This window comes from Ailuropoda melanoleuca, chromosome 7 (assembly GCF_002007445.2).
Source record: "Ailuropoda melanoleuca isolate Jingjing chromosome 7, ASM200744v2, whole genome shotgun sequence".
NCBI lineage: Eukaryota > Metazoa > Chordata > Mammalia > Carnivora > Ursidae > Ailuropoda > Ailuropoda melanoleuca.
In genome coordinates this window covers 96,382,067-96,396,559 of record NC_048224.1, presented here as the reverse complement: position 1 = coordinate 96,396,559, position 14,493 = coordinate 96,382,067, and the positions used below count along the sequence as shown (strand labels likewise).

Sequence of the window (14,493 nt, the reverse complement as noted above, 5' to 3'; positions counted from 1 at the left end):
GGGTCTTGTGATTGTCTTCTGAAGTGAGGGCAGTCTCATAGGGCTGAGGCCTTAAACTCCATGGGGCTACATTAACTCCAGGTACTTAGTGTCAGAATTGAAGTGGAAGACTACCCAATCGGTGGCAGAGAATCGGAGAATTGATAGGTATTGGAACATTGTATTAGGTGTTAGGGGGGAAAAAATCCAACAGCGTTTCCTCCCAATGTTTGCCTTGTGCTTTTTGTTACATTGGAGTCCCTTAGACTTTTATTTGTCCTTTCTGTAGGTATTTCCCAAGTGTGATGTGTACGTATAATAAATTGGATTAGTGGACTTAAAACATAGATAGTATCTTAAGCATGTGGTTTTGTTCCATGGTGTATTAACACATTAAGTTGAAATGTTCATTTAAAAAATATGGTAGCATATGTGTCATCCAGCCATCCATCCAGAGTGCTTACATCTAGTCCCCTGAGTTTGGCCATATGTGGATTACTTGTGATTGCACGAGGCAAGATTATACAAAAAGACAGTCATTGTGTGAAAGCCACATCTGTGTACTTAAACATTGTTACTGACAGATAAGTAGCAGTTGTAAAAATAAAATCTCTGTAGAGCAAAACAGTTAAAAATGTTAAGTCTGGAATTTAATTGCCTGAGTTCGAATTCTGACCTCACTACTTTTAGTTGTTTGACTTTTACTCACTCAACTCTAGTTTTGTTATCTGTAAAATGGGGTAATAGCAATATCTATTTCATGATTATCTTGTGAAGATTATAAAAACTAATGGAAGATCCGGGGCACCCGAGTGGCTCATTCGGTCAAGCGTCTATTTCGGCTCAGGTCATAATCCCAGGGTCCTCGGATCGAGTCCCACATTGGGCTCCTTGCTCAGCGGGGAGTCTGCTTCTCCCTCTCCCTCTGCGTTCTCTCTCTCTCATAAATAAATAAACCTTTAAAAAAATTAATGGAAGATGCCTAAGACAGGACCTCAGGGCACTCAGTACATTTTAGCCACTGCTACTGTTACCCCTACTACTACCATTACAACTGTCACTCCTGATATTATACTATTTATAGGCTTGTTTTGAACCTGATTTACAGCATAAAGTGGTTGTACAGTTTATAAACTGTTCTGAGCACGTATTTACTCAAAATGATTTTATGTGTTTTTGAACTCGTATTTATTTAATGAGAAGTTTCACAGTTAAAGGAAGTATAAAAATGACTGAACCACCTGTAAGATTTCTTGAGAAATGATAGAGGAAATGCTAATGAAATATCAGACAAGAGGTCAAATAGACTAGGAGAGCAAAGGGAATCTCTTCTTGTAGTGTAGATAGAGAACTTTGAAAAAGGCAAAAAAAAAAAAAATTGGAAATGAGAAGAATAAATGAAACACCCCAGGCCTAATTAAATAGATGTCTTGGTTGTGAATAATTGACAAACAGACATAAAATTGCAAGAGCAGAGCATAGGAACCATGCGTTACCGTCACGAGTAATGTACAGCAAGATTTGGGCACTTGAGTTAAATATATTGAATTAATGCACTAAATGCTGTCGTGATAAAAATATTTTATGCACTCTTTTATTTGCATTATCATCTTAAACGTAAGGCTGACAGAAAGGGGAAACATGACTAGCACAAAACTAATAAGAAAATATGCACTAATATAACTTCAAAATGGCTTCACTAGAGTGGGAGCCAAAGGTTAAAGTCCTATCACTCTGGGCACAACTACTATATGTGGCTCTCTGAAGAGTTTGTTCATTGGCCTCATTTTACGTTGGCGCCTGGGTGGCTCAGTTGGTTAAGTGTCTGACTCTTGATTTCAGCTCAGGGCATGATCTCAGAGTCCTGAGATTGGGCTCCCTGCTCAGTGGNAGAAAAAAAGAAAATATGCACTAATATAACTTCAAAATGGCTTCACTAGAGTGGGAGCCAAAGGTTAAAGTCCTATCACTCTGGGCACAACTACTATATGTGGCTCTCTGAAGAGTTTGTTCATTGGCCTCATTTTACGTTGGCGCCTGGGTGGCTCAGTTGGTTAAGTGTCTGACTCTTGATTTCAGCTCAGGGCATGATCTCAGAGTCCTGAGATTGGGCTCCCTGCTCAGTGGGGAATCTGCTTCTCTGCCCTTCCCCCTGCCCCCTGCTTGTGCTTGCAAGCTCTCTGTCTCTCAAATGAATTAACAACAACAACAAACCACTGTATCTGAAAATTAGCCTGCTAATTGATTTTACAACAAAATATGTTAAGGTTTTATTAACAGCTATTAACGTGCTAGAATAGCAAATGTTTTTTTTGTATACGGCTAGTTTAAAACAAGCTCTCCATGTCCTTATGCAACATTATTTTTCATGCTTCCCTTCTATTCCATTTTACTGAACCAAGACTGTAAATATATATTTTTTAACTCAGTCCCATTTTGTTGGGCACTTATGTTGCTTTCCAAAGGTATTCCTATTCTTACAGGTGAGACCTGACTTTTGCATCCGTTCCTCAGGATTAATTGGAAGCCTAAACATGGTAGTGTACTTAGAATTATTATATGCATTTTTAAACATTATTTCATATAGTTCACAGTAACGGGAAGCAAAAGAAAAAAAAGTTTTAACCAAAATTCATCTGAACCCCCAAATTTGGTTTGAGTCACTGTATCTTTATATATTGTGAATTTTCCTTCTTGATATCATCTAAAATTATGCATAGATTTTAGGCAGTGATTCTTCAGTGTCCTGCTGGGTGACCAGTACGTTCTGATAGGGCCTTTGTGCCCTGCTCTACCATTTGTTCCTTCCGTGCACTGTGAGAGCAACTCCCCGTCAAGGAAGGGAAATTGGTATTAGGTAATAAACACAGATTGTGCTCGGGGTACCAGTAAAGAAAATGTGACATTCGTTCCACATGTTGCTCAAGTAGCTTCTGATACCTTTTCATTCTTATAGATTAGCTTGGACAACAGAACACTCTTTCCCCTATCTTTTCCACGTACTTCTTTTTTCCTCTCAAGAGATTGTGATTTTTGAAAAATGTTAAAATTGTATTGAAATGGGTTTAATGTTTAAAAGTCTGTATTTCTTCTCTTTTTCTGAATAGACTGATTATTTTGTAGTGTTTATAGAGGTCAAGGGCTCTAATTTTAAACAAAACTCTATTAAATGTGGTTTGTGTGAGCATTTCCTAAATTTCATTTTGTTTTTTAAAATATGGAACTTCCTTTATTTTTGCGTTTGAAAATTTAAAGGTTTAAACAAATTTGTAAATTTATCTTTAGTAGAATTTTACTTTATTACTGTAAGGTTTTTCACAAATGTTTTGTTCCTAGAGTGTTTTACCTCTTATATATTATAATTTTGTCCTTTCAAGGCATTTAATATACTCTCTTTTAGTCTCTGTAGAAACGCTGGAAAAGAATTTGAAGCAGATGGGAAGGCAGCTTCAACAGCTTGAGAAAGATTTGGAAACCTTTCCCCCTCCTGAGGACTTGCATGATAAGTTTGTGACAAAGATGTCCATATCCTTCTGATATCTAAATAACATAAGTCACTAGTCAACTAGAGTTACAATTTATCTGATGTTGTAGGTATATTTGCATAACCAGTGGTTATTCTCTAGTGCCAAATAGCAGTTTAACTTTTGCTCTCTTGCAGGGAAATTTATCAGTGTGTTTACCTATCATGAATAATACAGAAATGTATTCTACTTTCATTTTTTAAAAAATCAATTTGGATATTTTCTCTCCTCTTTTCCCTTCCATTTGCCCTGTTTCCTTCCGATGTTCATGGTGTGGTGAAAGGACGTGAAAACTCAGTTTGAGGAAGTTTGATTCTAACGTCATGATGTGATTTAGATACTTTTGGAAATGCTTCAGGAAGGAAATAAAGATTTTATAAACTGGTATGACTAGTCAGCTTAATTTCAAGTGTTGGTATAGAAAATTATCTCATGTTCCAGAAACTTTAATATTTCCCTTAGAAATACTGGCTGGTTCCAAAATCAAAACGGAATTCGTCGTGATCACTACTTGTATAGGGCCTTCTCCAAACCCAAGATAAAATCCGTGTGTGTGTGTGTGTGTGTGTGTGTGTGTGTATAGATGAGACTTGTGTCCTGCTTCATTTAAGGTTTCTTTTGAATTCGATTATCTTTGGTTTCACTATGTGGCTTAATCTCTAATGAGTAATTGAAGTAATAAACTTTTTTTTAATTTCCTGAAATGAATGTTGAGTTGCTTTGCAAACCATTCTGTGAGATTAGAGACTGATATCTTTTGTGTTATAATAAAGTATTACTGCTATGCATTATTAAAATCCTATATGGACCTCAGAATTTTATATGAAAGGATAACCCACTTCCAATGAGCTCTTATAAATAGACACTCCTAATATTTTAAACTGAGATACTTGAAATAAAATAACTACTTTTCCTCTTTCCATGTCTGCTCCCCTGAGATTTAGCAAATCACAAAATTATTATTTGGTTTGTCATAGATTTTATTGTATATGTTTTCAGCTTAATTGTGAATTAGTTCAATTTTTAGCTTTCTTCCCTGTCTCTTTTGGGAAATATCATAAAAAGGCACTCCAGCAACAATCAATTCAGGCTAATGTGTTTGTTTCCATTCCTATCTTTCCTACCCATCCAGTTTCTTCTTTTATTAGGTAAAACACCATTATCACTACATTTGAGAAGGTTTTTTTTTTTTTAAACTAAAGGTGAAATCTGTATTTACCCATCAGAAATAAATAAATACTTTTGCAGCCCCTTCTCATTTGGCAAAGTATGCTTTTTGAAACTAAATTGGTTGTTGCAGAGTTACATTAGCTTCATCATTCTTAGCTTCCCCCCAATCATTTTATCCTGTTAAAATATTCATATGTGACAGTTTATTTTAATCATTAAGCACTGTTAATTGAAGTGCTTTCATTGTTCCCTATAGAGAGAAGGCATTGTAGGAAAGGGCTTACTTGCATACAGTTTCTGGTAATACACTGTGAGCGTACTAATTAGGAGGCTCAGGTTTCTGGAACCTATAACCTAAGATAAATTCCTGAGCTTGGAGTGAAGGTGGTAGAATCCTGCTCAGCAGATGATCCCAGGACCTATGCATACTTCTATTCATGTCGGCTTCTTGAAAGGTATGCAGCTCATAAAAAGCAACCAGCAGGAAATCAGAAACAGGAAGGATGATGCTTTGTTGGAAACAATTTTTCATTCTGAGTACAATTATACTCCATGGACAAGAAAGCTACTACATCCTGTCGCTAAATATCACAACCTAGAAGCCTCTAATGAACTGATTAGCATTCATGTATCTCTTGGAAGTCAGATATATGAACAGTTGGTGCACTTTGCTATTGACAAAGCTTATAATCATAAATACTCTTTGCTGAGATTAGATTGCACTCGTTTGCTTTTCATCTTGGTTAGACATACTAGTTTCGAAGTAATTAAATTCATTCATTGCAAAGCTTTGTTTACTTTAATTAGGACTGACAACAAGTCACATTTTGAATATTAAATGGATTTATATAGATCTTATTAAAATGGCAAATTGTGTGCTTCTTATCAGATCTTAGAAAATGAAAGAATTTGGAAACTAAAATGCACAATGAATAAAAATGTATTTAAAGTTTGGGTTAGTAACGCTCAAACTTTATGTTTTAAGTTTTAGTGCTTATTAGTTGAAACATCAAATTATTTGGTTCATCAATTCTGAAAGAATATGTGTATTATCTAACTTGTTAGGGATGCATTTTTACAAGTAGATATTTAAACAATCATGACTTAGTAACTTAAATAATCTGTTAATTGAACTGTTTTAAATTATAATGGAATTTTGTTGTATGAAATTTCACTATTAGCGTTCAATTATAGTATATTGTAATTTTATTCTTCCAGTGCATGCTTTTTATTTATATATACTTCTGAGTATAAAAATACGAATTTAATACATCCTTTAAAACGCATGTACAATTATTTCATATATTCACATTAACTTTTTAGTAATAACTATGTTATTTTCCCATTGCTAAGCCTGGGTCAGAAATATAATTGGAGTTGGGGATTTCCGCTGTAAATATTTGCTTGAAAAATGTGGGACACAAATTTGAGGCAGGGCCACCAACATAGTTATATGCAAACTATTACATGTGAAGTATGCACACTTAGCTCTTATACGTGAGAAAATTAGGAAAATGCCAGGATTTGTGTCATGTGATGCCTATTCGTTTCTTTTGAACTTTGGATTCTAGAATACTTCTTATTTTAAGGAAAATAACAAATAGATCTTAGAGCATTGCCCTTGAAGTTCTCCTTGCCCAGGATTTACCTTTTCTTCTCTTCCTATCCCATCTCCTGAGTTTCTTACAAAAAAATCATTTTGGCAGTTAAATATTTTTGTATTTGTCACAACTTATGTTACAATTACTTGGCTTTTTCCCATGTTATAGTCTTTAAATTTCTTCACTGCAATCCTACTCTATTTTCATACTTTTTTTTCTTTTTCTTGTATATAGCAATGTGTTAGGCACTTTTGAAATTATTACGTAGATGCTAAAACTATTCCAATGAATTCCTTGAAAGACTTAGGTCTTATATCTGTATTCCACACTGTGTAAAACACATCTTTTAGGTAAAGGAATTCAGTACACTTCTATTTAATTGAACACTGGTTAGAAAGTAAAATATAGGAATGGGATCTGTGAAATATAAACTCATATAATATGTGTCCATTTGCAAGAGTCGGAGTTTGGGTAGTTGGGTGATTTGTAATAGATTTTTCTCTTGAATTTCTCTCTCTCCCTCTCCTTCCTTCCTCCCTCTTCTTTCCTTCCTTATCTTCCATTTACATTCTTTTTTTATTATTATAATATCTTTTTATTATATTATGTTTGTCACCATACAGTACATCCCTGGTTTTTGACGTAAAGTTCGATGATTCATTAGTTGCGTATAACACCCAGTGNTATAATATCTTTTTATTATATTATGTTTGTCACCATACAGTACATCCCTGGTTTTTGATGTAAAGTTCGATGATTCATTAGTTGCGTATAACACCCAGTGCGCCATGCAGTACGTGCCCTCCTTACTACCCATCACCACAAGCTTTGAAAACTCAGATGACAATATCCGAGTCCTCATCCAAATTGGTAATGATCTTTGCCTTCCCTGAGGTCTCATTGCGCTCATAGAGGGGCAGTACTTGGTGCTCACAGCTGTTTTACAGTTACACGCCAGTTGTTCCAGGCAATGTCACCCTAGCCATGACTTCCGCAACAACCCAGTGTAAAAGAGCCTCTCTCAGTCTGTATAATACTACATGCTTTTATTTTCATCATCATACTTATCACTCTCTGACTATCTCATGCATTTACTTCTTTATCCTCTGTCCCCACTCTCCAGAAGGTGTGTTTCATGAAAGCAGGGATTCTGCCTACCTCGTTAACTAGTGTTTTCTCTGTTGCCCAGAAGAGTGGAATGCAGTGGAGCTTAGTTAATACTTACTGAATGGCTGGCTGGCTGCCCGGCTGGCTGGATCCTGAGTACTTAAGATCTATGAAAGGTATTAGACATAGAGGACCTATTGAAGCTGGTCCTTGTAAGATGTGTTAATGGAAGTAACAGATATTTCCCCCTTGCTGGGGGAAGCACAATGATTAGGGCAGGACATGAGACTGAATGCGGGATGGATTTGTGCTGGGTAGTTTCACCATCTCTTAATGAGAGACTAGCCCATCAGTAATGATGTAGAGTGCCTCATTAATGTAACCATTTATTCTGTCCTATCCGACAATCATTTTAAACTGAAAATTAATTTGCCTATTTCGAAAATTGTTTCTGTTCAATCACAATTTTGCCATTCTTGTGGGTAATTCCAGTTATTCAAAGCTCCACTTCATTCCTTTGGGAACAAATTGTTTCATAGATAACAATGATAAGAAAATTAACTTAGAAAGCTCCCTAGCTGTTAAGACAAGACCATGTTATTTCCATGGTTTTGGCTCTTGGTTTTCTTTCCCATCACATCTTTTTAGTTTATATAGATTTGTAGTATTTTTATTAAGAATGTTCAGGCGGGCGCCTGGGTGGCTCAGTTAAGTGACTGACTCTTGATTTCGGCTCAGGTCATGATCTGATCTCTTGTGAGATCAAGTCCTGTGTCAGGCTCTGTGCTGGGTGTGGGGTCTGCTTAAGATTCTCTTTCTCAGTACCTGGGTGGAGTAATCGGTTAAGCACCCGACTCTTGCTTTCAGCTCAGATCTGATCTCAGGGTCATGAGATGGAGCCCCACATCTTGCTCCGCACTCAGTGGGGAGTCTGCTTGAGTTTCTCTGCCCTCTCCTCTGCCCCTGCACCCCCCTCAAATAAATAAATAAATCTTTAAAAAAATATATCTCTCTCTCTCCCTCTTCTCCCCCATGCACTTTCTCTCTTGCTTTCTCTCAAAAAAAAAAAAAAAAGATGCTCAGGCATATTTCTAATGTTTTATCTACTTATGGTTACTGCCCAAAAATATTGAGAAGTGTTATTGGATAATACTTACAGCTTTATTTTAACCAGTTGACCAAGTTGATTCTTTTTGAAATATTTTATTTGAGAAAGAGAATACACAAGCCGGGGTGGGGGGGATGGTGGGTAGCAGCTGAGGGAGAGGGAGAAGCAGGCAACCCACTGAGCAGGGAGCCTGATGCAGGGCTCGATCCCAGAACGCTGGGATCATGACCTGAGCTGAAGGCAGACGCTTAACCAACTGGGGCACCCAGGCGCCCCAACCAAATTGATTCCTGAGAATGGGCGTATTCCCAGGTATTAGGATAAAACTACTAGTGTTTGTGAAGTGCCTATTATTAAAATGCAAAGCCTTACCATGCGGTGAGGGGGAAGAAAAGGAGTAGCTTTAGGACCATACAATTAGAAACACCCCCTAAAGTAGTATACTTAGCGTGTTGTCCAGCACACCTACTTTTCAGGGACTCTCTTTGCCCTTAGCATTACATCCAGATTGTATGTGTGTGAATGCATAGATGTAAAAATTTTTGAATGGAAGTTCCATGGCTTTCATCGCATTTTTGAGGAGGCCTGTTACCCTTGCCACCAAAGTTTAAGAATGATGCACACTAGGGGAAAATGAATAATTGGCACCGAAGTAGTGGCAGGTGAGTAGACTTAATGCAGCCAAGAAGACAGAGCAAGGCATCATCTGCAGAAGGGCTCACAGAGGTGACCATCCTCTAGAAACGTGGCAGGAGCAAAGCACGAATAGGGAATTGGACTAGAAGGAAAAACTCAACTCTTTTCCAGCAGAGTAAATGGATTACAAATGCTGTGTGTTCAGTGGAAAGAACTTATAGCCGTAGAGATGAGAGAAGAAGGCTTTGTGGGAGAGGAAGAATTGAAGGAAGCTTTGAATGATATGTTTGGACAAGCAAAGGCAGAAAACAGTTTTTCTTTTAGACAAGAGTTGAGGATGTAGAAATAATCCATATGGATGTAGTCTGTATCTGGGACATAAATAATTTTAGGTGAGAGTTATAGATTGAATAAATAAACCAGTGTTGATTTCTGACCTTACTGTATAAATGAAGGAATGATTATTTCACATTACAAATGAATCACCATATGGTCCATTTAATGTTAGTTCCTGAATGTGTTTCAAATGTGGTTTTTAAATTTACATAAATTCACTTTATAATATTTCATGAATATGGATATTTCCTAAGACAAAGTGATTGGAAATCTGTCACGTGTGACTGTATTGTTACAATTTCTTGTGATTTTGTGATTTGAGTAATTATACAAAATCTTTTGTTATTTATCCAAGCATTAAGAAATGATACCACACATAAATTCATCAACCACTGCTACTATTCTGATCTAGATTCTAGAAAATATAAGGAGGCATTTTGCTATTCAGATGAATATAAACTGAGCCACAAAAAGATTTATAGATTTTCTTAAGGTTGTTAAAAAATATATCAACTCTTGCATTAGAATCCAGACTTCCTACATTCTCGTTTATTCTTTTTTTTTTCCCCCTAAAATACTATATATAAAAGTAAGAAGAGCCTAGTGTGGGGGAAGAAAGAAGGAGAAAGAAAGAACCAGTATAGAAGGGTAGTAGGTAATCTGTGGTCTGACCTAACATGAGCCCAAGTGAGCTGTGATTTCCTGGAGCACCTTTTCTTTTGGGGAGCTTGGGTTCTAATTTTGAGACATTTTCCAGGCCCTTGGGATGTTACCACCCACCTGACACCAGTGCCACCTCTTTCTTCCTCAAAATAAAGGGCCCAGGTCAGTTTCCTTATTTTATCTTCCACTGGGCAATACTCTGATCAGAGGAATCCTATCTTTTGAAATTATGGAAAATCTTTCCTTTAGGTTATAAACATTCCATGTTTGGTTTTCTTTTCTTGGTCTGAATCTAGTTATTTTTATTACTGACTTTAAAAAAAATTATACGAATATCTTTATTTATTTATTTTTTTTACATCAGAGGCATAAGGTGGCTCTGATAAGCTTAATTCTATATGTTCCATTTCTTTAAATGTCCCAATTTAAAGGAGCCATTGAGGATTATGAACGATGCTCTTAACAGAGTCATCTTTTCAGAATGAGGTATATCTAACTGCATTAGTGATTTGTCACAGCACAAAGGAAATGCTGTGGTTTGTTTAAAAAAATGTTTTCTAATGGCATCACTACATTCACACTGTTAGTCTTCTGAATAATCAGTGTGCTTTGAACTGTTGTCATGAATGAGAGAAGAACATTTCTATATGTGCATGGGTGTGTGCCAGATCATAATTTTAAATCATGCAGTGCATAGAATAAAGTACGCACCAATTTTCCAAAGAAAAGTTAAAACATGAAGTTACATAATATTTGAAGTTTAAAAAAAAATTTGAAGTTTTCAACGTAACTCTCAATTTATTTTTCGATTGATTTTAGAAACTTAAAGCATAAAATGAGTAAGTGGGCAATAAAGATACTAAGTGTTTACATTAACTACTAAATGCTATTCATTTCTCTAAGAACTTTGCATTATTGACTCATTTAGTCCTTGCAGCAGCCCTGTAAAATGGGTGGTATTCTCGTTCCCATTTTACAGATGAGGAAATTGTAGCACAGAGAGATTGAGACACTTATCCACAGACAACTACCACCAGCTGCAGGAGCCTGAAATTGACCCCAGTTGTCCAGTTTAACCTCTATGTTCAGTGCCCATCTAGTTGATTTCAGTATGGTCGAAATTACTCAATTTCGGCTACTGAGCTATAATTTAAATCCTATTGCATAATCTGAATGACATATATACGCAAATTGGAAGTAGAATTTCTTTGAAATGTTAAATAAATGTCTAACTTTTCTGATAATTTTGACAGTTAAGAGATTGAATTTAAGATTTCTCTGCTGTACAGGATAGACTAGGTTATAAGAACAGTGAACTGTTAGAGGTAGTTTTGGCATTTCGGAGGTGTGTAATCATGACTAGCAATTCAAACATTAGACTCACGGGTTTATTTTTTTTTTTCTAAAACATTACTGTGTAAATCTCTGAATCCCTTAACTATAACATACAGCTTTGTTATCAGTGCAAAAGAACAATATGAGAAACTTTTAAAGTTACATGAAAATATGGAGAAGTTATACCAGAGTATGATGGGATACTATGCCATTGATGTAAAGAAGATGTCCGTGGAAGACTTTTTTAATGACTTGAATAACTTCAGAACCACATTCATGGTATGTTAAAAATTTTTAATTTGTTTTTTAAAAAGGTGTCTGTGTCTATACTATTGCATTGATGATTAATTTCATTACTTTATTCTACTCTTGCTGTCTGTAGTAAAACCTACCTTTCCCGATGTTGAAAGTTAGCTTTAAAAATTTCAGATTTTAATACTATTGAAAAATATTTGGTTTGTTCTCCTTTTGGCCTTCCCAACATTAAGCTGTAATCAGAAATTTTAATTGAAAATGTGACAAATTCTAAAGTTTTTCATAAAGACTCCCCTCCTGGCCAATTATAGAGCACTTTTGTAATATGTTTTTGGCTATGAATTTGTTTCTTTATACTTCAGATCAATTTGTATTTTTGTGGCATAATTTTACCAAATTCTATGAAGCTCTTATGAAGCTTTTTTTTTTTTTCCTTTTCTTTTCTTAATGCATTGTACAATAAGCTACCTGCGATTTGCCTTTGAATGGATTTTACATTCCTAGGGTTTCCTTTAGATACTTTAATAGGGAGGTCAGGTCTTTGATGTGGAATCCTTTCATTTAGGCATTAAAAAGATCTTTTGAAAAGTATTAGCTGATTAGATGAGGAAAAAAACCACACACATACTAAAGTGCGAAAGCATTGTTACCTCCCTGGGGAAACTGGCAATACATTTCTGCAACAAAAATTATGTTATTCTTAATAGATGGGTAAGTCATTTCTCTATTTCAGCAAATGTTTGTGGGGATTAAAAAGTTTTGAAGGGTAAAGAAAAAACTTGAATTTTAAAGAAGTGGTTCTTTTTACTCTCAGGAAAAATATATTGCTGAATTTATTGGACTTGGTTATAATCATTTGGTTATGATGAGATAGTCCTTTAATAAAAACTCAATACTTTGAAGGAAAACTGGTCTACAATAAATACATATTTGCTCATAGCTTTAGTTTTTCCCTCCACAAATTCAAAATGATTCTTTAGTTTTTCAGTACCAGAAGTGGAAGAAGTGGATTTGATTGATAATTAATATTTATTATGTGCTTATATGTGTGATATATTGTACAGTGTATTTAAGTTTTATATCTTACTATACAGGCTTTGCAGTCTAGGAGAGGTAGGTTTGGACCCCACACTAGTATGTGACTGAACTGATGTAACCTTCCTGAGCCTCAGTTTCCATATTTGTAAATAGAAATATTAATTCCTTTCTCATAAGAGTGTTTCTTAAACCAGCTAATATATATTAAGTACTTTTATCACAGCCCCTTGCACATGGTAAGTGTTTAATAAATTAGTGTGCAGTGAAGGATTAACTTAGTAGGCTTGAGGTATTCCAACCCTGCATATTTCAAAGAAAGTACTAGCCCTCCTCTGGCTCCTGGGAGATCACCTATAAGCCCTTGGAATACCCTGTCTCATCAGGATGTCTTTGTATGCCTGGGGCCTTGGACCAAACTATAGATTTTGCTAGAAATGTGATTTATAGGGGAGCCTGTTTTTGTTCACCTAAAGCCCTGGACTGCACTGTTCAGTTTCTCCTCTATAGGGAGCTAGAGGCTGAGCAGCTAAGGTTGTCCCATGTGGAAGGTCCATGCCTACATGACTGGCCTTCCCAATAAAAACTCTTTACACCAAGTCATGGGAGAGTTCCCTTGGAGATCTGTACTTTGTATGTGTTGTCACACATCATTGCTAGAATAATGGAACTCCTCTGGGAGAAGTCAATGGTGATTTTAATCTGTGCCCTTTCACTGTAGTAAACTGCAACCATGAGTACAAGAGCTTTTGTAAGTTCTGAGTCCTTCCAACAAATGATCAAACCGGAGGGTGGTCTTGGGGACCCCTGACACAATTATTCATAAAAGTATAAAATAGATATATGAAATAATAACACCTATCATATATTTAGTGTTTCGTGAACAAGATATTCTTCCAAATGCCTTATGTATGTTATCTCAATCTTCATAATAATTTCCCACCTTGCACTGTTACCATCTCTCTGTGACACAGAGATGGAACATATCTAGCTTAGTGTCATTTAGCTATAAAAATGGTAGAACTAGAATATGAACCCATACAGTCTTCCTCCAAGAGCCTGTGCAATTAAATGCTATGTAGTTCTCCCTCTCATGTTTTATAGCTTGTGTTCTCTTTTACAAATAAAATCACTGGCATAGGAAGGGTTTTCTAATGGAACCAGGGCCACAATGCTTTTAAGCATTTAGATTGGCATTTGAATCAAGTATAATTCCAAATTTTCCTAAGATCTGGTAGGATTAGAGGGTTTGGGGCATGGCAGAGGGAGAAAGTGTTTGAATGGAGAAGTATTCAAAAGAGGAGATAATAGAGTGACAGCTATGCTTTGTCTATTTCAGAGTTTATGTGGGTCCTAGAAATAGATGTTGTCACACACACATATGCACATTGTACTGCATTAACCTCATTAGAGCTAAACATAAAAAATATATTTTATTTAAATGAATAATTCTGAGAAGAAATTTTCTTTTGGTTAAAAATAAACATTAAGAAGACTGTAAGGGAAGTAGTTATATCAAGGTGGTGAAATTTGGCACACAAAATTTATTCTTTCTTCCTTTCTGGTAAATATGATTATATTGCTTGAATTTTAGACCATGTATGTTTAAAAAGATGATAGTGTCAATATTGGCAAAAATTTTTGACAAATGTTTTGTTTTCTCAAATTCTCCTGATCCCTTATGTTACTGTTTAATTCCACACTATTCAACTTTGAAAATCCAGTTAACTTCACTGAATCAGTG

At 35.7% G+C, this 14,493-nt stretch overlaps 1 protein-coding gene across 2 annotated transcripts in view; it reads left to right on the top strand.

Annotated features, from left to right (window-relative positions):
* The window catches only part of DIAPH3 (diaphanous related formin 3), a 484,281-nt gene that overhangs the window by 297,559 nt on the left and 172,229 nt on the right, over positions 1 to 14,493 (top strand). For both annotated transcript variants that reach the window (XM_019796633.2, XM_019796631.2), the window contains 2 exons: positions 3,380 to 3,504; positions 11,574 to 11,738. In XM_019796633.2, the coding sequence (XP_019652192.2) occupies positions 3,380 to 3,504; positions 11,574 to 11,738 (290 nt within the window). The remainder of the gene's footprint in view (positions 1 to 3,379; positions 3,505 to 11,573; positions 11,739 to 14,493) is intronic.